The sequence below is a fragment of the Lytechinus variegatus genome, chromosome 3 (genome assembly GCF_018143015.1).
Source record: "Lytechinus variegatus isolate NC3 chromosome 3, Lvar_3.0, whole genome shotgun sequence".
NCBI lineage: Eukaryota > Metazoa > Echinodermata > Echinoidea > Temnopleuroida > Toxopneustidae > Lytechinus > Lytechinus variegatus.
Genome location: NC_054742.1, coordinates 58,304,214 through 58,330,839, shown reverse-complemented (window position 1 = coordinate 58,330,839; position 26,626 = coordinate 58,304,214). Strand labels below are relative to the sequence as shown.

The 26,626-nt window shown below is 36.1% G+C and overlaps 1 protein-coding gene across 1 annotated transcript; it reads right to left on the bottom strand.

Moving 5' to 3' along the window:
- Nucleotides 1–1,949: 1,949 nt before the first annotated feature.
- Nucleotides 1,950–26,023, bottom strand: LOC121411483 (protein mono-ADP-ribosyltransferase PARP4-like). The gene is given in 26 exon segments (XM_041604245.1): nucleotides 1,950–2,781; nucleotides 3,278–3,362; nucleotides 3,677–4,198; nucleotides 4,200–5,377; nucleotides 6,171–6,223; nucleotides 6,536–6,605; nucleotides 7,235–7,322; nucleotides 8,093–8,242; nucleotides 8,838–8,945; nucleotides 10,287–10,469; nucleotides 11,084–11,164; nucleotides 12,512–12,697; nucleotides 13,905–14,004; nucleotides 14,111–14,372; nucleotides 14,622–14,808; nucleotides 15,241–15,375; nucleotides 15,790–15,871; nucleotides 16,351–16,565; nucleotides 17,619–17,843; nucleotides 18,416–18,549; nucleotides 18,993–19,155; nucleotides 19,519–19,702; nucleotides 21,261–21,359; nucleotides 22,361–22,498; nucleotides 23,636–23,796; nucleotides 24,593–26,023. Coding segments are annotated over 26 exon segments (5,280 nt in total). The 5' UTR covers nucleotides 24,827–26,023; the 3' UTR covers nucleotides 1,950–2,524.
- Between the last annotated feature and the right edge of the window lie 603 nt (nucleotides 26,024–26,626).

Genomic DNA, 26,626 nt, shown 5'->3' with positions numbered 1-26,626 from the left:
TTTTCATGGCAATTAAAACAGATTGTAAATATTGATCAGTAGTTTGCATATCCCATCCAATGGACTTGGGTATAATGTCAAATGATTTTGAAAAATGGCTTATGTCTGTATGATTCTACACCATTTTCTAAGTCCCTTCTGAGTAATGTCAGTTACCATGGTTACAGTCACATCATAACATGCTGTGTGATAAGAAAAGCAGTTTGATATTTAAAAAAGCACAGGAAATTTCAATTATAAAACAACTGCATAAGCATACCATTATAACTTCCTACGATTACCGTGGGTTGCTTTGGAATAAACATTCTATTGCATTTATTATTGATTAAGTTTAGACGATGATTCTGTACTACTATCATTAGACAATATACGCGTGCAGTTATTAAAATATCTTTCAAAAGTTATTGGATCATATTCGAATTGGTACATCATAGCTGTTTTTCTCTCATAGACATCTGGAAGTCCTTATATTATACGTATGTATCATACGAAACTGACAAAAATATCCCAAATATTATTGTCTTATTGTTTATAAATTATCATAATTATTTATAAGATCCCCTATAAAGTACACGTATAATGCATCAGAGAAAAAAAAGTACCGTAAGAATGATATAATACACACAGGGCCCTGGGAACGATTTCTGACTGGTAGGTGCTGATGTAAATTTGAAAAGAAAGAAAAAAAGATTCACTAGAAAATGAAGGTCATTTTCCATTTTGGTCCCGATTAATTTTTACACACACAAAAAAGTTTCTCTACAAAATGAAGAACACTTTCGCCTCGAGAAATTTGACAAGCGAAGGGGGGGGAGGCTTATGTACAAAGTGTAGGTTATTTAAATTGCATTTCTCCATCTTTGCCACACCATCCAGAATTCCTGGGGGTGCTGCCTATGGAAAATCATAAAAATATATTACAAATAACCATCTACACATAATATTGGATATGAAAATAGGAAGAAAAAGAAAGGGGGGGGGGCAATATTAAAAGATTGAGATGGACTGGAGTTAAATAGCAAAAGAGATTAAAACCAAAAAGAACGAAAACATGTTAATATGTAAATAAAATAATCACCTCAGCGCTGAACAAGAATACATCAACCCGAATTAATAAATGAGTTGAATCTCTTCTTGTTGTTATGGATGTATAATATATATTAGTAAAACATATACATAGAAATGATATTGAAGAACTGTTATCGAAATTAGGTTCACTCTGATAAAGAATATGAATAGAAAGGCAATCACCTAGGACATATAACACAACTGAGTGTAGATTTTATATTTTAACAAGCGATTTGAACTGATAATCATAAAAACCGAAATATCCGTTTAAAACTTGTTAAAACTAATCTGATGAAACAGGAATGGGTATTTCACAGAGTAGCTGGATGTTCAAGATCAAAATTAAATAATTAAAATCGAACACTAAACAATTTCATAATATAAAAAAATCAATATATGGAGAGTTGTGGCCTAAGGCTAGCGGATTAGTCTCCGGACTTTGAAACAGAGGGTCGTGGGTTTAAATCCCAGCGTAGTTTCCTTCAGCAAGAAATTTATTAGTCCGGGGGGCTGGGAGAGTTTATTCAGCAGATCGGGTACATTAGGTCGGCTTATGATGTCACATCCTACATTCCTTTTCTTACTGTATATTATTAAAATAAATCATAATTGTTTCAGTTTTTCATACATGTGTAAATTATGATGAAATAAGTTGCAGCAATAAATAACTAATGCACTTAATCAGTTGTCAATTCAATTGTTTTAGTTCTTGGTAGACTTTTTTTCAATAAACCTAATTTCACATCATACAGTACAAAAGAACAAGTGGGGATATGACTTTATTAGCCCACCTAATGAATATTCATGAAACATGCCTAGAACTGTTTCACCGGAATAATGCAAATTTTTAAATTCAATAACTCCGTTACTTGTTATCCGATTCGATTTTAATCAAATTTTCAGGATTTCGATTTGTGAATTTTACTCTATTTATGGAAATATAAATATCTTCAGTTTGGAGCATCCTAATAACAAAATAGATCGATGACTGGATGATAAGGTTTGTGGTAGCACCATGTAAACTATAATCTCGAAAAGAAATGGTGGTTATCTTTCTGGTAATCGTCCTCTAAAGAAGTATTGTAATCTCGACGTTTTAAATTCGTAAACTCTGCCCTTCACGGAAACATATCATGGCTAGGCAGATCGATAACTCACCGAAATCACTTGGACGTCTGTCTATTCACCTATCACAATATGGGGCCCTAGAAGAAACTTATATTCAAGACCCAACATCTAACTCGATGGGTTGTAACGAGAATGTAGAGTTGCAATATAAACCAACTACAAATTTACTTAATTCATTAATTTATTTAATCAAAAGAATTATGCTTGATTGTGGGACTTGATTGCAATTGATTTGATATTGGATGTCAGTTTCTTGCAACGATCATAAAGTCTGAAAATAATTGATCGAAAACAACGCCAAATGCCTCTTTTTTTATCATTAACTTATCTATCCAAGATTATTGTATAGCAACGTCTTAAGAGATAGTAGCTGATCTGTTTCCCGGCGTTTCAACCATTCTTCCGCGCGCTCTGTGCATTCCGTGTAGTTCACAAATTTACCATTGGCATCCTGATTAGATGGAGAGGTGTCTTCCAAATTTGGTAGAACCTCCGGAAGAACATCTTCCAGATAGATGAGCAGGAGGAGGGTGAGAAGGATGGAGCGAAGATTTTGACGCACGTACGGTAGAATCGGAAGTTGGCCTGTGTGGGAAGATATTTTTTTTCAATTTGAAAGCAGTTCAAACGCTACCGAAAACTGGCGTTAAGTTTCATCATCTAAAATGAATGCAACCATTTACAGCAATATCTTGTTATTAATGGAAAGCCAGTGATGGCCAACATATTCGTTATTAACACTTCAAAATTTTATCTATCTATCTAACTATCTATTAATTTCATTTATTTATTTCTGATATTTATACAGGGTTGCAGAGTTTTATCGCCTTCTTGGTGGTCTTCCATGTGGCCCTGTTAACAACAATAAATAATCAACAAGTAATAAACATTATATAATAAAGTAATTAACAGTATGTAGATACAGGAATTTAGTTGGCTTGTTTCCTCGCCTATATTCTAATACAGTGAAAACATTTTTGTTTTATCTTTGTAGCTCGTTTCAGTTAAGTGCATGGAATGTGATGCAATAAATAATTGATGTTAGTCATCTTCAAATTAACAAATTATGATTACAACTTACAACAGAATGCATATATATCCTGAAAATCGATCACAAACAAGTCATCTATTAGGTGTCCATGAGCCTCCCATGACCACATACCATCCTGCAATAGTAACCAAATAACATTCATAGGAAGAGATTAAAGCACACAATGCGAGAGAAAAAAGCTACAGGTAATTTGATCGAGGGTTATATATATATTAGAAACCGATTCATTTTGAATGTGAAACTGACAAGTAACATAAAAGCTGTAACAAAAAATGAAGGTCTGGTACATAAATATTATCTTGGATGAATTGAAACATACTTTGCTATTGTAAGAATGATAAAAAAACACATCATATATGATAAATAAAAACAACATTTGCACAGAACTGATTCCCATGTTTTATTTGCAATTATCTCTCAGTAACTTACCTTATTTTGTAAAGACATCACGTGGTTGAAATCCGAAACTGTCCTCTTTGACTCTTTAAATATGATTGGTGATTTGCAAGTCTTCTTTGGTTCCATTAGTTCACCATCTTCCCATATGATATCATCCTCATCATCATCATCACCATCCATGATTGGGGTAATAGTACTAAGAAGTGTTAAATCGAACATCATATCTTGGTCTGCGACAGATTTATCCTTCGATTTCAAATCAGTACTGTCAAAGCGAGAAGATGACTTTGAGCGAGGCTGGAATCGAGGGGCAGTCGGCGGATGTGGCACTACCGGCATCCTCCTACTTGTTGGCAGGCCTGCTGGAGGAGGTGGCGTTGGTGGAGGAGGAGGGGACACTCCCGGCATTGGTGGGGCTGCATCCAGAGGAGAATGCAGAAGAGAAGAGGGCATTGAGCGGGGTGGCAATGGTGGAGGAGGAGGAGGTGGCACTACCGGCATCCTCCTACTTGTTGGCAGGCCTGCTGAAGGAGGTGGCAATGGTGGAGCAGGAGGAGGTGACACTCCCGGCATTGGTGGGCCTGCATCCGGAGGAGGATGCAGAAGAGAAGAGGGGCATTGAGCGGGATGGCAATGGTGGAGGAGGTGACACTCCCAGCATCCTACGTGTCACTCCCAGCATCTTACGTGTCAATACGGAACCAGAAGTAGGAGGCACTGGAGGAGGTTGTGGTGGTCCTGATGGTGATGGCAATGGAGCTTCCGCTCCTAGTACCAGCGGTGGAGATGGTGGAGACTCCGGACGGGCTGGCCCATACTTCAGATAAACTTCTGGTGGTGACGGCGTCGAAGATAGTGACCGTGATTTAGTTGATGCTGACAGTAGACTGTACATTTGCTGAAATTCGTCGTCAGATGTTTCCGGACTCCCCTGTGACAGTACCTCAATCGGTCGTGCCCTAGCTAATGCTGGTGATGATGGCGGGCTGTACTCGGCTGATAATGCATAAGTTGTTTCATCTTCCCCTTCCTTCTCATGTAAAGAATCTTTAGATGCTTCTAATGATCGATCCTCATCCGCATCCATGGCCGGGGGTGAAGGCCGGCGAGACTCTGCAGTTGAATCACATACCTTCTTATCCGACTCAGCAAACTTCATCAAGCGTGCAGATGGTAGATATCTAGCAGCTTCTTCCCGCTCTTCGTATTTTTTTTCACCACTACCAATAGAAATAGTCGCACCCTTACTCTTTACTACTGTCTTTTCCCGTTTGCTTTTTCCTTTCCCCCATCCAAACAATGAACTTCTTCCCAACGATTTCTTCTTTTTAAACACTTTGACCGACGCTAGAAGTGAGTCTTCTTTTTTTAGCTGTTCTTCAAGTCGGGTAGCTTGCCTCCTGAGTTCATCTAGAGTTGCTTGATCCAGTGTAGTAGCCCTGTTATCATCATCTACTAGTTCGGTTTCCCTTTGGTCCAATGCTCTCTCTTCTTTAGGTTTACTCGACATACTCACCACACCACCACGAAATTGCCTCCTCTCAGCAGGTGCGGCGGAATGCATTGCGAACGATATTGGTTCCATTTTCTTCTTTTCCTTCTTCTTTGGCTTCAAGAACGAAGAGAAAGGAAATGTCCTTCTCGATTGGTATTTAACTGCTTTTCTAATTTCCTTTTTGGCTAGACTTATAGGCCTGACTGCAGTTGGACCTCTCTGGACATATCCTGTAGCTGTGTGCAATAAATATAAATCAAGTTAGAGGTAAGGTGAATACACTACAAACGCACACACGCACCCTAATATTCATCCACACCCCCCCCCCCCACACACACACACCGTTTCTTGTAATTTGACAATCAGGCACTCGATATTTTTCATTAATCTCCAAAGTTGAGACGTGCATGTGCGGTCTCGTACACCCAAATTTTGAATTTAATCCACCAACCTGGCTCATTTTCGGACATAGCGTTAACATAGTCCGCCAATCGGGGACAACCCTCAACCTAAAACACACGACTTGAGTTTAATTGGCCAAACGGGATATTTTCACAAATCATGCGTTTACTTAATATGAATTGGTTTGAAATGAGATGAGGAATTGTTTTGTATGGTTATCTGGACTCCATAAATCGTCCCTGGTTTTATAGGACGTCCCCATCTGATGGGTAAAGTGTACGAAAATGTCCCCAGAACTAGGATATTAAAATATCATATTATGTGCTACGCTTCACATTATAATAACTGATACTTGGAATATTATCATCCCATGAATATCCTATGCCCAAAGACTGAATTAAAAAAGGAGCCAAATTGTAAAGACATATTTTGATTATTGAAAATGTAAAAAAGGTTTTCTGCACTCACTTTATAAAAACTGAAAATTGCTCTAAATAAATCTACTTTCCGAAGCCCTTTGATTCTCAGAAATTCTCGGTTTTCAGATTCTACTAGGATAAATTCCAAAACAAAGAATTAAGAAAGTACAAGGGAGGTACATGTAATAAGAAATGTAATGACACGTACCACGAGAAATGACATCTTTTTCAGCCGGGCCTTGGCGCACCTTGTTTTGGAGTCTGGAAGCGAATTGGGAATATGATTTGTAAGATTAATGGCTCATCATTTCGAAGAAAGTCAATTTATACTGAATTCTTAATATCAAAGTATTACTTTTCGAACAACAAAAATAATATAGTATACTGAGTATTCCGTACAATACGCAAAACTGGATGATTGATAACTTCAAAATTTTGGACACACCCCTTTCCTTTGAGAACATGATATGTTCTCACGTGGATGATCGATAATCCTTTGGCTCTATAATTATGTGAAGGTTAATAGTGATTTGTATGAATAGAATATTAATATGTCAAATATATTTAACTTACAACTGAGAATACTCCCGGGCAGTTGTATCAAGTGCTTGATCTTCCCCTTCCTCTTCCACTTGCTCAGTCACTATTGATGATAACAAAAATATAAAATTTCATAAAATGTGTACCTTGCTGTAGAACTAATTCTTAAGCTGAACAAAGATTTTCCTGAACTTCACAAAATATTCCAAAACAAGTTAGTAAAGTTCTATCATGGAGTTGAAATTAAAATTGGAAATGATTTTTCAAATTAACTTCTCTCATTCGTCATCATGGGATAATAATTTACGATTTCACTGATGTTTTATTGACACTTCTAATGAACTCAATATACATTTTATTCTAAGGACATTTAAGATGTTTACAAACACATATTCAAAAGTAGCAAATATGACCAACATGATATATATTAATGATAGTTCTTATTATTAATGCAAATAATTGTTGAAATAAGAATAACGAACACCACCTGCACACCAAAACGAGCACCCATACACGCCAGATTCAATAATATATTGAAAATCCTGAAAAGGGTGATCGGCGGCGAACATTTGAATAATTACATAAGTAATAATGCCGTAATTCTCTGTCGCTGCAATTTTCTCATTTTATTGAAGCCAATTCCTGCGTAATTTGTACGCATGTATATGCCTGTATGGGTGAGTGACGGCGAGTGTGTGTGTGGAGAAACACGTGTTGTTTTTACAACTTTACCATGTGTAACGACTGGCTGAATCCATTGCAATGCCTTCTCTGCATCGCCTTTAACCCTCATTGTGAACTTCGACAGTTCCAAGCAACACTTCAAGTACAGGATGAGGAAAAAAAAGGGAAAACGGCATTTTCTTAAAATATGCATAGATTGGAAAACATCAATAGAACAGGATTTGAAGTGGGTGAAGGGCTTACAAAATAGTCCAAAAGACCGGCCAAGATATTCACCTGGCTTTACCAGAATTATATCAATAAGTAAATTTTCTTACAAAAGAAATACGTATTCCATGACCCCTGCATAAATTAAAGGATAGAGCTATTTAGAACATTCAACATGATTTTATTTTCCATTAAATCTGAAGTAATCTGTTTTTTTCTCACGTGGAATCGCGCTATTCTCAAAAGTTCAATTAAGTTAAACATAGTATGCTCCACGACTATGACTCTTCTATAGTGCTTTCAATGACTTAAATAATGTTTTCATATAAATAAATTTGAATAGATATATATATGTGTATATATATATATAATTCCATAAATATCGCAATAAATGTTCCTTCATATATATATACACGTGACAAACGACAGTTTTCTCTTTCAATACCCCTTTCCTATATAGATCTCCTGCTACGCTTTGCTTTTCATTACATTTTAATCACTTAAATAATGATAAGGGCTGTGTCCCTTCTGGCACCATCCATTTTTCTACACACAAACAATAGTCATGATGGGCAGAGGCCGCGGAACGGTTTTGAAAATGGGGGCTGACCGTGCAAAATAATCACAATCAGATGGTCATTTTTACGTTTTTGTACACGGTTTTGGGAAAAAAGTGGGGAAGGGGGCTGATGGACTTACTGTTTTGAAGAGACCCTGCATGCTTGTCATGTTTTCTTTAGCCATGTTCAAGGCGCTGTTGTAGTACTTCTCGGCTGATGCATAAGAGAAGTTGGATTGAGCAATCTTGGCCTGTCTCAGAATTTTTGTAACAATGCTCTCTGCCGGTCCCTATTGAGTCGATGAAACAACAAAGAAAATGAACGAGGATAAGTACATTAAAAAAAGTGTTAAATGGAAATGTGCTTGGATTATAATTTGTTTTAACAGTTCATAACAACCCCAGAAGATTTGCAGAAAGGTTTGGCCAAAACAAACGGACCAAAAAGATGTCAAAATGATAGTAAGTAAAGAATTGTGTGAATATGTTCAAAGTTACAAGTTTATTGGTGGGGCATACAATCTGAAACACATACATTTTTTTAATTCATGGAAAATCATTTCCATTGAATGGTGAGAAATACGAAAATGTCAATGGGAGTCATACATCATGACTAATTGAATTTTTGAAAATCTCAATTTTCACCCCCCCCCCCAAAAAAAAGTGGTTCAATCATAATCATGCAGATTCCAATAAGTCAAACAATATGTAACCGACATGATGGTAGCTCAACACTGTTGATTATATCGATTCAACATTTTCGGGAAAACAAAAAAAAACATAGAACTTTATGTCCATTGGCATGCATTAGAGTGTGAATTAAAATAATATAGATTTAACTTCTCTTAATTTACATAAATATATTTTGCAAGATAAAGAAAATACCTCTTGTTCCAAGATAACTTCAGTCCAATGCAATGATTCCAGATCGTCACGGGTGATCATAGACAGTAATTTATCAACATCTGGTGATGCAGTTTTTATTTTGGTTTTCTGTGAAACAACGTTACAAACCGAATGATAATAATATTTCTTATTTATCCGAGATAGCCGCTTTATATTTTATGAACTGTTCTCCCAGTAACATAGAGACATATACCAATAAACTGGTATATATCTCTATGCCCAGTACACATTTCCGAACGTAATATAGGTTATTATTACAATTCTACATTCTAATACACCGAACGCAAGAAAATAGAACAGCCATGCAGGGTACCGTGGAGGAGCCGTGGTGTAGTGGTTCTGACTCTCGCCTTGTAAACAGAGGGTCGTGTGTTCGAATCCCACCGCGGTCTGGCGTCCTTTGGCAAGGCGTTAATCCACACTTTGCCACTCTCGACCCAGGTGCTAAATGGGTACCCGGTAGGATGTGAAAGTCATTGTAGCTTGTCCAGTATTGTGTGCGCCTCACAGGCGACTGACTGGAATACTCCCCAGGGAGTGGAGGATGTGCACACATTGTGTGCGGGAATGACTGATTGAATCCGATGACCGGGGTAATAATATATCTGTAAAGCGCTTAGAAACGTCGTTCCGATGGATTAAGCGCTATATAAAAGCGGATTATTATTATTATTATTATTACCCAATTTTATGTCTTTGGTATGTCTCAGCCTTGGATCGAACCCGCAAACTCCCGTTTATGAGGCGGGCACTTTAATGACCGTGTCACCAAGTCCGAAAATGTGGATTAGTTCCGTGTCTTCTAGTTATATTGTTCTGTATTTGATGGCTTACTAATGTCAATTCACATTTTTTTTAATGATTATATCATTTTTACGAATAATAATAATAATGATAATAAATGATAATAATCATTACTATATAATCGTTATACTTCTACTACTACTACTACTACTACTACTACTACTACTACTACTACTACTACTACTACTACTACTACTACTACTACTACTACTACTACTACTACTACTACTACTACTACTGCTGCTGCTGCTGCTGCTGCTGCTACTACTACTACTACTACTACTACTACCACTACTACTATTACTACTACTACTACTACTACCAATACTATTACTACTATTACTACTAATACTACTAATACTACTACTACTACTACTACTGCTACTACTGCTACTACTTCTACTACCACTCGTTCTACTACTACTACTATTACTACCACAGTACCACTAGTTCCACTACTACTACTACTACTTCTTCTTTAATTATAATAAGAAGAGTGAATTTATTCGAACAAGATAATATTTTTCTGCATGCTTGTTATTAAATAAGTAATAGATACATGTACGTCTTAAGTTTTGATTCGAATAATCTATAAGCATTGATAATTTGTCGAAGCTCACTTACTCTATCCCGTTTTTCGATTGCTATGAAGCTTGTGAGCGGTGTGATGATTGATAACCGGATACTGAGGTCAGTAAGATATTTCGTGAGGTCATACATCCGGGTCTCATGAAGGGCGTGGTCTTGGTGAAACGACCCAAACTCATAATCACGAACTAGTGCTCTTCCTGCTAGACGATGTAGAGTCTGATTAAGACGAGAAGGAAGTAGTTATGTAGGCCTATATTTGCATTTGATAATGTACTGGCAGGTGAATCGATCGCTCCTGGTAACATTTGGGAGGTGCCGTGGCCGAGTGGTCTAAGGCGCCTGGCTATACATGGAAAGGCTGGGGTTCGATCCCCGGCCGCGGCACCTGAGCCCGTGAGCAAGTCATTTAATCTACGATGCTCTTTTATCCTGCTTTCAAATAAACGGAAATGCTATATGCATTATTAGTAATTAGGTGTGCACTCGTTTTAAAAAAACATTCTTTTTTTTTAATTTCGAGACATTTAAACAAATTTCGATAGTCATATTGTACATACATTATCGCAGCAAAGTGTAATGTGATATCAGCGCATGATGTCGCAAAGTTAAGCGTAAGGGGTCTTATGTGACATTATGCGTTCCTACTCACTTTGTCAATTTGTTTGAAATGAAGAAAAAAAATAAATTCAGTTCAATCAATTCAATTCAATATTGTTTAGCTTTAGTACAATGTTTGTGATAAAATGAGCAATCATCATTCAAAAGTTCTGACTTTTGCTTCATTCGGCATAAATATGACAAATCAATCATATAGGCATACATCTACCTACCAAAGATGATCCTTCAAACTCGATTGGTGATTTGAGTGATTCTTCAACAGATTTACCAGCTATTTCCACATTCAGTTGAACCTTGAATTCAAACAATTAACACTGATGTTATTTGAAGCAATAATTGCATTACTTTTCATGGAAGAAGATCTTTAATGTATCTTTAATGAAGCCTGTTAATTTCATGGCAATTTAAAAGAGATATAATATGACAGCGGTAATAATAAAGCAAAGCAGATATATGTTTTTACATGCAGCTCTAAATGTTTGCACAACTGTTGGGAGAGTGTAAGGAGAATTAAATGCTGTCACTCTCACACATCATCTGCACCTAAACACCCGACCGCACATACACACACTATCATGCTCATCCTCAGACCATTACTTAACTTCACCCAAACTTACAATCCCACACCTTATCCTCAAGCTAATGCTCACTCACCCGCATTTGCACCCACACCTGCTCCTCATACTAGTGCTCACCCACACCTTATCCTCAAACTAACGCTCACTCGCCAACACCTCATCCTCATACTAGCGCTCATCCACCCACTCCTTATCCTCAAACTAACGCTCATTTACCCACATTTACACACCCAGCACAACTTACACACCAACTCCTTATCCTCAAACTAGCGCTCACTCACCCACGCTTGCACACCCACACATTTTCCTCATACTAGCACTCTCTCTTCCACACTTACAAACAACTTATCCTTATAGCACTCATTCACCCACATTTCCACACCCACACCTTATAGTCTATTTATAAGCGCTCACTCACCCCCTTACATTCCACACATTATCATCATAGTAACGGTATCACTCATATCCTAATGCCCACTCCCACATCTTTTTTCCCCTTAATCATAGCATTACACATCAATGACCCCGAAACCAACACACCCACACTCTCGTAGGCCTACCCTTACTCGCCCTCACTTACCAGTTAACAAACTTTTAACTCTCACTCTGACGCATCCCTACCCTTAAAGAGAAAGGAATGTAGTTGCTGTAAAAATTTATTACAGCGAAAGTCTATAAAACTAAGGTTAGTTTGTACTACATTACATTATATTATGGTAAATCTAGATATGAATTAGTAAAATTTAAGCTGACCAATGACCACACGGAGGTTCACGAACACACATAAGCACAATTGTGCAGTGTATTATCGTTTAAAGAAAAAAAAATGATATCTTTGTTGCTGCCATGTTTATTTTGCTTGTAATTTCACAGCAATTACCTAGTTTCTTCCAGAATCCTTTGTTACATACTTTTAATTTCATACAAACAGACAGTCGGCATGCTTGGGTGGTTATTTTATTGGATTCTATACTACCTCATTTTGAAATCATAACAACTGGTGTTTATTCTTAAACGTATTCCCTCAGACCATCCTCAACCGCCAACATGATAAAGATTTACCTCTTGCACTTTTGGTCCAAGTGAGTAGAGAAGAACCTTCGATCCTGTAAAGACTGAAGACGTCTGAGCTGGCACCTGAATCAAATCCTTGAGTTTCATGCTGCCGTCCGCGTTCTCTTCTGTCCGCCATTTTGCGTTTACGCAACTGACAGACGGCTGACGACAACGGTCAATTTGGGCAGAAATCTTTTAAAGAGGCCATATTTGTGATAAAAGATTGAATTTGAAAATAAAATTTACATTAGGAAAGGAAGTGTTATGGGTAAGAGAAGATTTGATGTAGAATGATAGTACCCCTGAACATTCCATTACAGTACTTCTTTGTTTGTTGTGCGCACTAAATTGCACATTCGTAGAAATTCACTGGAAAATACGAAATTATAAAAGTCCTCTTCTTCTTTGTACCGAAGAAACTAAAACAGCTTTTTGTAAACAATGTACATGTATATGATATAACTTCAAATATCAAAGCTGGGATAATCAAGGTAGATAGAGAAATTCGTCAGCATCATACCCTCCAATAAACAAATAAAGTACTGATAGTTCAAAAATTAGGAATATAATTTATAAAGTAATTTTGACTTTAAAAAAGAAGAGTTTTTCAATTTTCCAAGATCAATGATCTATTGTCGATTCCTTGACGTTGATAGTTAATATATTAATGTTTTATACTAACAATATGACCCCATTCGAAACAAGCCTTTCGGCTTTTATGTGCTATCCTGTCAAGATATTCTTCAAATTCATTGTATCTCATATCACCTGTGATATTCTTGACGAATAAAATCAATCAATCAAAGATTCGAATTTAAATTAATATCCAAGATGAAAAATGTAATTTAAAATTAATAGACATGTTTATAATTATTTGAAAGAATATTTTAAATATAGAGAGTTTTCATGTAGTAAAGTCCCGAAGCATCCAATATGGGCATGAATTCTTCTTCGCATTTATACATGCAGAGAATCAAGCTAATGCTGACTTATCCAATAGGTTCTAATGCTAACATGCTGCACCCGAAAACTGATGGATGGAAAAACTGGCATACGCAGTGTCTCTACTTTGTAAATTCCCTGAGGTCCTTGTACATCCTCTAGTGTCAGCCAGAATCCGCCGGAATGAAATATTTGGATTCTCTGTACACTGTAAAAACTCTAGAATGTATTGAGTGTTAAAAGCGACACCAGTTGGTGTCCCAAAAAAAACACGAGAAGATAAAACTTACACCATAGAATTTGAACACAACACCAAAGAGTTTTAATGTAACAACCAAAGGTTTTATCATCACGCACATGGGTGTTGAACTTGCCCTGTAAATCTAACACGGTGTAAAACGACTTGTGCCATTTATTATGTACACCGGTTTACATAACGGAGTAAAATTTATATTACCTTTCCTTCCCACTTGGATTTCGCCTTAGGATTGAAGGATTCGAATGCACCACCGCTGACATCTGCCAGAGCACGAAGAATGTGACGGTTCCCAGCAGAACTGAAATAAAAGAAGAATTGCTCAATTTTAGGTCAATAAACTTCCAAGTATTTTTTTCTCAAGAATTTCACATCTTCCGTAGATACCAATAATTAAATATTATTACCCTACACCACAAGTGAATATCCTGTTAACGTTCTTGTAATTGGAGGCAATTTCCAAAATCAGCTTCTCGTTGGTGAGGTGACCGTCAGATACAAGTAATACGTTTCGAACGGACTTCATCATTGGAAGAAGGGAGAGGGAACGTAGAGGGCGCCACCCTTCAGAGCTGCCTCCAATGGATTTTGCAGATTCGATGAACTCAAAGGCTTGATGGAGCTGCTGCTGGCCAGTTGGTTCGACAGTTGGAAACAGCTCAATGAAATCTATGAAAAAAAAACACTTCCAGTATTTAATAAATAGGTACTCTATGGTTATTATAAATGCAGATTGACCATTATGTCAGCTTTACGCTGCGGGACCCATTTTGGTAATTTTGCCATTCATTGGTGACATCTATTGAATCATTGATCCATTGAGTATTGTTACCATGGTAGTTATTATCAAATTTGAGTTTATGCAACGAGAATGTAATGATACGGGGGGGGACCAATGAAAAGAAAATAGTTACGGACCTGTGCCAAAGGTGATGACATTGAAACGGCTCTTCTTTGGTAATGACTGAAGAAGCATTTTGCAAATCTTCTTTGCGTCCTGTTTGGGTTCCCCTTTCATCGATGTTGAACAGTCCATCAAGAGAACAACTTCCGGGTCAGGAATCGAATCGGACTGAATCGTCGGATAGAAGACCGCCATACTAGCCTGCGGTTAAAAAGAAAGTCGCAGTGCGCATTTAAGTTGATGATATTTAGATTAAGGGAGATTATTGTAGGCATTTGCAAACTTGTTTTCAACACCGTCATTTCCTATTTCCCTTAGGCCTGCTTTCTTCTCATTCATGTAGTAAGATAGACTTCTCTACCTCATAAAATTCATGAGATTATACGCCAAATAATCTATATAAACACACCACCTTTTTTCTCTGTAGGATCATGTTTTTGTTTTCGATCAATGTAGTTCTATAGATAGCTCTAAAACATTGTGAAGATTTCCAGTCGTACCACTTTAAGGCCATTTTCATAACAAGTACATTGCAGTTCTGAACGATTAGAATAAAACCAGAAAATATTGTTTAAAGTGTAGAAGAATGGAGCTTGTATATGAAATTAAAAACAAAATTTCAAGAGAACTTACATATGAATTATTTGATGGATCAAACTCAGTCCAGATTCTTGGTTTGTTAGCATTGAGGATGCCGATAAGCAGTTGGAAACCATCTCCAAGACCCACGCCATCTCCCAAAGTGACGGTAGCCTTCATTTTCTCCCTCTATTGAAATGAGTATAGTAATAAAACAATCATAATACATACCTTTTTCTTTTTATTTCATGAACCCCTTCCAAAAGGATAGACTCAACAAAACAAAAACATTCAAATATTAAGCCTATATTATAAAAGATGGAAACTTAAGGATATTCCTACTTGTCCACTGATCAGGCCAAAGGACTAATTGACCGAGGCTAAGACCAACGGTAAAATGTAAAAGACTTAAAACTTCCGAGGTCAAGGCCAAGGCCGAGAACAAGACGTCCGATGACAATGACAAGGTTCAAAGGCATAATAATCAAGACATCCGAGGTTTAGGCCAAAAACATTGACTAGATGCCAGACAAGGAAAGGCCAATGCCACATAATTTATCTTGGGTCGAGGCTGGCCGTAAAATGCACAGTACGTTATCTCACCTTTAGTTTAATCGCATGCGTCGGAGATTGAACTGTTGAAATATCCGACGGCATCTCGACTGTAAGCTGAAGAGACTCTTTCCTTCAAAATAAAAATAAAAGAAAGTACTTTCATAAGGAGGGACATAATAAATTTGTATTTATTCATTATCAAATCGTTTTAGATATCAATTACTTGTGATATGTTTGCATTAGTTTCAGGAAAGGATATATACTCAATTTAACAGACGGTATCTGCCCACAGATGTTTGGCTAAAAGCGAGGACACAATTTCAATTTAACAGATAGTATCTGCATAATAAAAAAAAACCCAATTCATATTCAATTACCTCAAGAAAAATGATAATTCGGAAATTGAGAAATAAAGGAATAGAACACCTCTAAATGAAATGACTTGCTCCGATATGTAATACAAGCAATTATGACATATAGCTTGTTCCTTTTCAAACAGATTTTTTTCTTAATTGGTCGAGAAATATCAGTTCCAGTTTGATAAAAGATTATGCTTTTAAAAATTATATTTTCATGACCATAATGGAATATGCAGAGATTAATAGCTACCTATCGGTCTCATTTGATGGAACTCCCACCAGAGCTTGAGCTTCCTCCGTAAGCTTTGTGCCACGAATTTCCTCCTGCAACCAAGGAGCAACACTACCGAGAAGATAGAACGCCATCTTGCCCCCATCCTCTTCTACCAGTTCGGTGACGTAGGTAATCTTGATCACCACTTTTGCATACGGAGGGAGGTTACCGATGCTGACTGAGAAAACGTTCTTTAACAGTAAAAATATGCAATTACAGGATTAAGAATAACCTTTTGTTTTTTATTAGTAGCATTCATTCGTTTATTCAATTTTTCCAAGAAAATTTATAAGCAATAATTACAATAAATAAGATATAACATCAGAAAATGCAAATGACATAAATATTCAAATAAACCAAATATAAGGAATATACACCTGATACAGAAGATAATATATCAAGATAATATAGCATGTACACCTATCGCATGAAACGATGGGTAGCATTCATTTTGGAAAATAGAAATCACATTCCCAGTAAGTTTGCCTGATAGGCAATATCATTTACACTCTCCAAACTTATCAACAAAATTTCACGATTCAAAATAGAAATCATTGGTAAATCAGGGATAAATATCTGAAAAGGCAAAGGAAGTTAACTTTCATTCTTCGAAACAGGATGTTAATTCACCCCATTGAGTCTTATCGGGTCAAGCTTTTGCAGTGTCGAAATGTTCGATCAACGCGGAATTTGTAGACGTTAAGACCAATGCAAAGGGTGTTTGAATCCCCGTATTTAGATTTTTAAATATCACATTCCTCGATCAAGCAAGATGTTTTGTTACCAAATCTTCTTTCATTTTTAAATGCTGTTTTCTAGCAATTCTTGATTTTCCCCGAATTTAACCCGTTTTTACATTCCCTTAAGTTGCCATTTTTAGCCAATATGTGATAAAAAAAATAATATGTCACCGTAATTCCGCACCCCTTGTTTGATGTTCAAGAAAATATCATAAGATGCAGAGGCAGATCCAGGATTTTCCAGGGGGGGGGGGGGGGAAACACATTTTCCGATGAAAATTTGACATGCAACATTACAATTGTTATTATGGCTCTCAAAACTGGATGTGCTCCCCCTGGATCCGCAGAGTGACAAGATGCAAACAATAATTGAGAAAAATCCTCCAACGGCGCTGGAGCGTGTCATGACACCAAGACGGTTTTCGAAAATTGCAAATGTCTTGCAAAGAGTGACACCTGTTGGTTTACGATTTAACATGGCTTAATTAAGTTAGCTCATCATACCGAAGCTTCTTCTTGCATCAGATAGGCCCCATGGCCCTCACGGACGGCTTCCTGGTATTCCTCCTTTGCCTTCTCTTTGGTCTTCACCGTACCCACTACATGCCTGTCATTGATGAACGCTTCAAAGCCACACACTGCTGCCTTTTCATCCAGAGGAAACACATAGCGAGCTTCCGGAACGTCTGTCCCTCCAACAGTGTTCTGGTAAACTTGCAGGACTGTGATCTGCAAGGAGTAAATATGAAACATTTTGCTGGTCATGGATTGGTCGAAATTTAGTTTTCACATGATTATTTTTGTCTCAAGGTTTATTACAAAGTCATAAATGTAGCATACCTCCTTCTTCTGCTGGATATTACATGTTAAAGATCGAATTTTATGATGAAATTAATGTAAGAGTACAGGGGTGGTGTCATGGTGTTTTAATAAAGGCAAGAACATAGGTCTTAAATAGTTTCTAGCACCTCTTGTCAATTTCTCTCTCCCCCCTTCCCGCCCTTTCACCCATAAAAAAATCACACAGGCCAGTTGATGAACCTTCTTCCACAATCCCTATGACACCCTCAGTAATGATGACATTTACCTTTAGAAACCCCTCACACCCACCAATTGCAATGCTATGATGGACATTAAACTTCAGATACACCCCCTGCCTTCTTCCTTCACCTTCAAAAAACAACCACTGGTTGTCCCTCCTTCCCGACCCCATTTCAATGTCCGACTTTCTATCTTGACAGATGGTTTGTGCTATTCTTCCATGAAGTCTCTATGAAAAAGAAATATGATTTAGATTGTACCTTTGCTGCAAGATCAGTGATGTGGCCTCTGACATGAACCTGTTCAAGTAGGACGCCCTCTCTACTGTTATCCACAACAAGACCAGTGGCTGTTCTACTGACTGGATCTTGACAGCACTGTACGTCGGCCAAATCTAACAATCAAAAGAAAGAGAAATAAAACACCTTGATGATATTTGATCGTATTCAGCTCTACACTATAAAAAACGTGGTTTCTTTTCAAGCAGGTTGTTTAAGCCCGTCACTCAAAACTTTTGTTTACAGATTTAAACAAGTTGTTTAAAAAAGTTCTAAACATTTCAAAAAAGTTATTGTGTATAAGTTTTGACAACTTGTTGTTAGAGAGACTGGCTAATGATGTGATTTAAATTTTAAACAGTCATTATACATTAAACAAAGTATATTCAGGTTAGTACAACACAACCTGTAGAAATAAAAAATAATTGAAAGCTATAGAGAGGTGCCATCTTCCGTTATCCATAAGTTAAAGAGTTTGAATTTTCTCCAGACAGGCATCGCTGTAGAAAGGATAGAAAGAAAACAATTTCATACTTGTGCTATTACTGTTGATACAAACCGATTTTATCAAGGGTTTCTTTTTCTTCTTCCATCTCGTCGTCTTTGACGTCATCCTCATCGTAGTCGTATCCATCGACCAGATCGTCGTCGCCATCGAAGCTGAACTCGACCAGGTAACGAATGCATTGTTGTTTGGTAGAATAAACAACAAACTCGTCCTCCTTTGTATACAAAATACACATAATGGACAATATGAAGAGACATCATCTCTCTAATAAGAATAATATATTATTTCACTCGCTCTTCACTTCTAAGGAGTCAATATAGAGTGGGTTTAGAATGAAAATAATTACAAGAACGAACAATTCATACAACTTTCACTTGTGAAAAGGGTAAAATTAAATTAATATTAAGTGAAAGCCCCTCTTAATCTTGTATAAATTTCATTCGTTCCCTTCAATTGGTGAATTGTTTTCTCGAATTTAAAGAGAGTAATGTAATATATTAAATGATAAAGCTAACAGATATAATTTCAATTTCGAACGCTAACACTAGCCTATCGGAAACATTGCAAAGACACCAACCGTAAACTCTGAGGGCCTGCCGTCTGAAGCTCGAACACCATGAGTGCTATTAAAACCATCTGGTGCTTGCTGTAGTTTGGTGTTAAATTCGTAATAGTCTTCAGTGGCACCCAGAGCGACTTTGAGGACAAGTATCATCCTCGTCTTGGAGAAGAATCCGTTCTTTGTGTACTGAATGCATGTGCTATGGTGAACAAATATTATCATTTATGTCACTTTGACATTCCACTGGGATATATCACACTCTAAAATATGAAATGTTAAATCAACATTTTAAAAGGTTGGAGGAATGAAAACCTTTTTTAAATGTTGCATTTACCACTTGAAATGGTTCGACCCTTCAATTAGAATGTTGGATTCACCTTTATGAAAGGTTGGATATAACATTTGGAAAAGGTTGTCACTTCTCCAACCTTATATTTGAGTTAACATTTCATTTTTAGAGTAATTGTTAAATATATATATATGAACAAAATTATCGCTGTCACATATCAATGAAAATGATTCGAGCAAAATTAGAAATAAACGTATGTATAAATCACAATTGTTTATCAAAGAAAATGAGTCACATTTATCAAAGGGGTATACTCCAGGCTAAAAAATATAATTTGAACAGATAAAGAAATATCAGACAATAAAAAACTGAAAATTTTATAAAATTCGGATAAAGAATAACAAAGTTATGGCATTTTAAAGATTTGCATTATTCCGGTGAAACAGTTCCAGGCATGTCTTCATGAACATTCAATGAGCAAACTTATTTTGTATTTCATTATATGAAATTAAGTCTATTCAAATATTTTCCTCCAAGAACTAAGAAAAATCGGATTGTCAACTGATTTATTGCATTAGATATTCATTGCTGCAACTTATTTCAGTATAAAGGAGACAATATCATTCACACATGTATGTAAAAGAGAAGCAATTACGATTTCATGTAATGAAATATAAAGAAAATGCAAAGTGGGGATGTGCGTCATATTGAAAATTTATGACGATGTGCGTATTTAACTGCAGTTTTCACAATATATTGCTAAACTTTAAAATTCAGTAACTTCACTATTTGTTATCAGAGTTTGATGAAATTTTCAGCATTACTCATTTTAGTACTAATTCATTCTCATTTTTACTCATTTTCATCTTTACTAATTTTATTCATTTACTGTAGATATAAATATTTTTAGCCCAGAATACCCCTTTAACGTATTATGGTCACATAGTTATGGAACGACGGAATAAATCATATTGAGTTATAAAGAAACGCGTGACGCACTGACGAAATAGTTTATGCAAAGTCATGAATGTATAATTTTCTTCTCTCATCAATGAAATGAATCGTCTGAAGTTAAGGATAAAGTTATATTTACTGGGCACTAATACGGATAGTGTAAAGTTGTGAAAACATCTATCATTGTCACATATCAATAATATTGATCGTGTAAAATCAAGAATAAACGTATCATCGTCAGGTATTGATGAAATATATAATTCAAAGCTATAAATGCAATTTGTATCATCGTCATGTCATGGTGATAAGCACTCTGCTTCTTAAAGGGAATCAATCCCTTTTAAAATTGTACACATTGCAAACATGCATTTTAAAAAAATAATTTCACACTTGGATGTGGGATTAATGAAATGAATGAAATAAAATAAATTTCGACGAAATTAATCGGGCTTCGCCATGAATTAATCTATCATCATCTCAAAATTATAAATCGTAAAAAGAAATAGATTAAAACCTTATCCGATCACCAAAATAAAGACCCGGGCCAAGCAGTCCTTCGTCACGGCGTTGTCCGTTAAACATCTCCACCACAACCTTTGGCATAAGAAGACCCCTTGTGTGAATAAAACAATGAAAATAAAGAAATTGCAAATAAAGCGTATTTTTCAAACTTCTTGACCTTATTGTTATTAGGGTTGCGTGCAATGATGCTCAATTCCTTTGAAACATCTATAATCAGTCTTTCATCCTTTGAACAAACTTGGAATAAATGGATTTTGTACCTGTCATATTCATTTGTAATTTATTCAATATGCTTTACAAATATGATTCAAGAAACGTATCGTTGTAAAGTGTAAAGGCGAGGAGTTCATTTTTAATTATGTGATAGAATAAAAAATGCATGAACTGGGAATATGGCCCCTCCAAATTTGGATTATTTTTTATTTGAAACGCACTGTCAGTCAAAGAATCAAATCAGTCAAAAATGACTAGTTAATAGGGTCAGCTTGGTGCAACTGTTATTCTAGTCACATTTGACTATTTTATAATCGTATTATACTACAACATAATTTCTGACTTGAAAGAATGTATGTCAGAAATGTGACTGAAGAAAAATGTGACGCGTTTCTTTGCATTTATAGCATAAATCTACAACATAATTTCTGACTTGAAAGAATGTATGTCAGAAATGTGATTAGACAAATCAGTTGCACTGAGCTGACTACTGGTCTAGTCAATTTGACTAATTTGTTTTAATAGTGTATAGGGACTTTTCGCTTCACAACGCACGGCATATTCAAGAACATAGAAAATATATTGTCCCTTCATAACATAGCGCAACCATGAAGTCATTGTCAAAAAAATGGTTAATCACAAGAGTAGTTTCGCCCTAGACTATTGGCAAACGAAATAGTTGCAATTTTTCGTTAGCTCGGAAACTTCCCATGAAACTGCTGCCCCGGTTTACCAATTATCGATAAAGACCATTCAGCTGTTCATTGTCACGTGACTCTCCACAGGACAATAGTATTCTAAACTGGTGTAGTTTCAGCACTTCTTGAGTTTTTCCTGCATTGCTAACCACTCTGGTGTTCGTGTGTTATCCCCATTTACCTGGATAAGATGCCAAGTACGTTGTTTGGTTTGGTGGCATGGAAGAGCAGAGTGTCATTACCGATGTCATGGCAGTAACCTTCTTCTTCCGGTGGTCTACTTACTGCGAAAATCCTCAGTGTATTCAACTTCATTCCTCTTGACAAGAGCAACAAGAAAAGCAAAATATAAAATCAGATACTTTCTTACTTTACTTACTTTAATCCAATGATGATTTTAGGTCTATGCCTTTTCATCGGTCAATGGAAATAAACTTTTGAGAAATTCATGAAACAATTTGCTTGTACGAAATTACCCTTATCTTTTATAATTTACATCTTGATAATTAATCATAATGATTTACTATACAATGATAATCATATTGCGTTTTGTTATAAGGGGGATGTAAACAGAAAAAAAGATTATTGATAATTCCGAGACCCGGGGGGCCACTTCCATTCACGAGTGGATACCATGCGCGACCAAGGGGTCTCGAAAAGCACCCTAAACACGTAATTTCCATATTCTGAAAATGAACCCCTTAACAAGTATTGGCGTGTGAAACCCTACCCTTAACAAGTATTGGAAACAAAAACGATACTCTTGGCAAATATTCCCTGAAATGAACCCCTAAACAAGTACAGGAATGTTTTATTGTTACGGTTCCTTCGGTCGTCGGCTTTACCTTATTTGGTTTAGTACGACCCCACTTCTACACCTCGCGCAAATCGGACTCTAAACACGTAGTGTTGGGGCAAAAAGGACATCCTTTATAAAACATTTTAATTTTGTTGTATCATCCCCGCAAATTCGACCCTGAACACGTAATTTTCCTAGCGAAATAGATACCCTTTTTTCATTATTTTTGTGTTTTTGGCACCCTTATCACGTTACGTACGTAACGTGCCCTATCGTGAAAAAGACATCCTTTTTACGTGTTTTTTTTGGTCGCGCATGGTATCCACTCGTCAATGTAAGTGGGCCCCTCCGGGTTCCGAGACAAACCATTGTGCAAACAATACCAAATTTCATCTTCCTTCATCTAAGACATTTTTCTCAAGGACGATGCTTGATCATAAATGCTAGAAAATTTATCATAAACCCTTATTTTTTTAAATTTGAAATATCGACTAACTTTAATTGGGCATTGCAAGAAACTTAAGTTCAATCGCAAAACAAGTGTTAGTCCCAAACCCGAGGCGAGGGTAAAATAAGAATTATCATTATTACTTGTATTGTAATAACTTGTATTGTAATAATTACTATTGTTATTATTATTATCATTAAGATAAATACCCAGGCATCGTCGACAAGACGAGACGTCTGATCTTCTCATACTCTGGATGATTTGATGGTAAATGTTGGATGTAACAACGGAGTGCTCGGTACTTGGCTATTTGGGTTGGTCGTTTCTGCCACCCAGTCTCCTCATTAATGTATACAACGTCACGAATCATCTATTGTCGTGGTCAATAATAATAATAAATAATTATAGGAGTAAATAATGATAATAATAATAATGACAGATAGTTACATGAGTAATAATGATAGTAATAATAACAATAAATAATCATACAAGTTATGATAATAATAATAACAGCAATAATAACAATAACGATAATAAGGTCAGAATACGCGCTCCTAATTGGTTGAAACTTAAATTGCGTTTGATTGCCGTGTTTACATTTAATTGTATAAAGGGGTGCAGAGTTTATTGGAAGGGACACGGGTTACAACATGTGGAAAATGATTGAAAATGAGAATGAACAAAGAAGCAAGGGAAAATTGAGGCAGAGAAAATTTGCTGATATATTACATATACATTACAAATATCAATGTATTTTACCACCATCATCCAAGTATGGACACTGATAGCCAATCAAACAAGTTTTTACACTCTGTACGGTCATACGAAATACAATTTATTTTTCATACAATAAATGAATCACAATGTTTTCGTGATTCTGGAGAAAACAGCTTATAAAGTAGGCGCCACCAAATTGAACAAAATGAGCATTCACGCAGAGTGTACTAGGGTTATATACTAGTCACATTCAACAGTGGATGAAAGACTGCGGCAATATCCTGAGTGATTTCCTGAAATTCTTACCATAATTAACCCCCTTAGATTTTGAAGCTTCGGGCACTAGTATGCATTTCAACGAGAAATTAACTTTATTAAACAATAACATCCGATACAAATAAAGAAGAAATCGTTTTCCGATCGATCCTCACATTTTAAAATAAGTTTACCTGACATAAGTCCAACTTCGTTGCGACTCTGCTGAGTAATACGAGTGGCTTATAGGCATGATGAGGAATAAGGCCGTAGAATTCTTTCTCAAGTGTCTTTAGTTCAGCATTCGATGATTCGACGTCACTCTCCTCATCAATTTTGTTTTTATGTTTGTGCTTATGTTTGTGTTTTTGTTCGTGTTTGTGTTCGTGTTTTTGTTTGTGTTTCCTGTCGTATAAGATGTTCCACATTCGGTAAAGTACAGCTTCTGCCTTCGCAACCTGCAAAAAAGAAACAACCAAAACAGAGAGCAGTCATTTATGTTTCAAGACAATTTGCCATCATCAGCATAAAAATGGGGTGTATTAGTTACATGGTGACATCCAACTGATTTATTTTTTATTGTTTCGTCGTGTAGAAGTGTCTTTGTCATTTTCCTTTCATGCATGCCTTTCCTGTATTTCGTGAGTGTAGTAATATTCTATTTCATTTTATTATCCGTATTGATGATTATAAACTTAAAAAAGACACTGTATAGTCTACTTCCTGCTAATTATCGATACTCCTATGCAGTTCTTGTATAGCGCATATCACATTATGAATAATGTCTCTATATGCGCTTCCAAAGGACTTGGGTATTATTGATGGGTTCTCTACCAATCCCTGTATGTTGTTTTATTCAAAAAGCTATTTGATACGTCTTTAATCATTTTTTAATGATATCTTTCGAGCGAAACATACTATATTTCTGAAAATGATTTAGACAAAAAGGCAATAAATCCACGTATAATTAAACATAATGATAGTCATAAGTATACATCATACGTTTACTAGTATTCGTGTACTATCAAATGATACAAAATTGTTAATTTTTTTATCATAATGTTCAAAGAACGATAAGAATTCAACAAAGATGTTAAAAAGTCAAATGATATAATGCTGGCCTTTTTTTCGAAATAAGCGAATAACAACAACCCGGGCTGTTTAGTTTTATTGGTAAGCTCTATTGTATCTAATGCTGTCCAAAAGAAAATCTCAGATAACATCGACAAGGTAAACATTTATGAGTTTGTTTATTACTTTTGAGGGCCACCGCACACCTTACGACTGGTCCATGATCAGATTTTGGAGCAAATCGCATTTTGCTTATTTTCTGCAAATGTGAATGAAACGTCTCTTTTTATATAAGGTTCAAAATAAATGTAAGAATACTAATAACCATTTTGGATGACGCAAACCTTTGTTATGGAGTAAAGGTCAAATTAATTTCAAATCGTAGCAGAGATTGCTATGACGTCATTACGACGATAGATATTAAATTCGCTTTTATTCTTATGAGGATGACAGCATAGTAACAGATTTGAATGTAAGCATTTGTATGATGATTGAGAACATTACACAGTAAGAAGTTCCATTCTCAAGATTTAGCATCAAATTCTACTGCGTTATATTAAAAAAACGGGTCGTAGACTATGGGGCGCCAAGTGTCCGCCAGTATATTTCGTCCAAATCAAGTCATTTCGTACACAAAATATGTTTTTATTCAGACGAAAATCATTTCGTCATGACGCTGTTTTATTTTGTATACGAAATTTATTTTTTGTCACATAAAATTAATTTCGTCTCGACGAAATGCACGAAATAAATTTTGTCTAGACAAAATGTAATTACGTTCACAAACTATATTTGGCGTGCCATACGAAATGAATTTTGATCAAACGAAATGGCGCACCAAATGTCCGATGTTTAATTCCGTCCAATTCACGCCATTCCGTACACAAAATTTGTTTTTGTTCATATGAAAATCATTCTGTCATGACGCTGTTTTATTTCGTATACGAAATTTATTTTTTGTCACATAAAATTAATTTCGTCCGACGAAATCAATTTTCGTTGAGACGAAATGTAATTGCGTCCACAAAATTTATTTCGTATGTACAAAATGAATTTTGATCTAACGAAATGGCGCCCTAAGTGTCCAATGGAAAATTCTGTATGCACACTTTGTTTTTTCACTCAAACGAAAATCATTTCGTCATGATGCAGTGTGA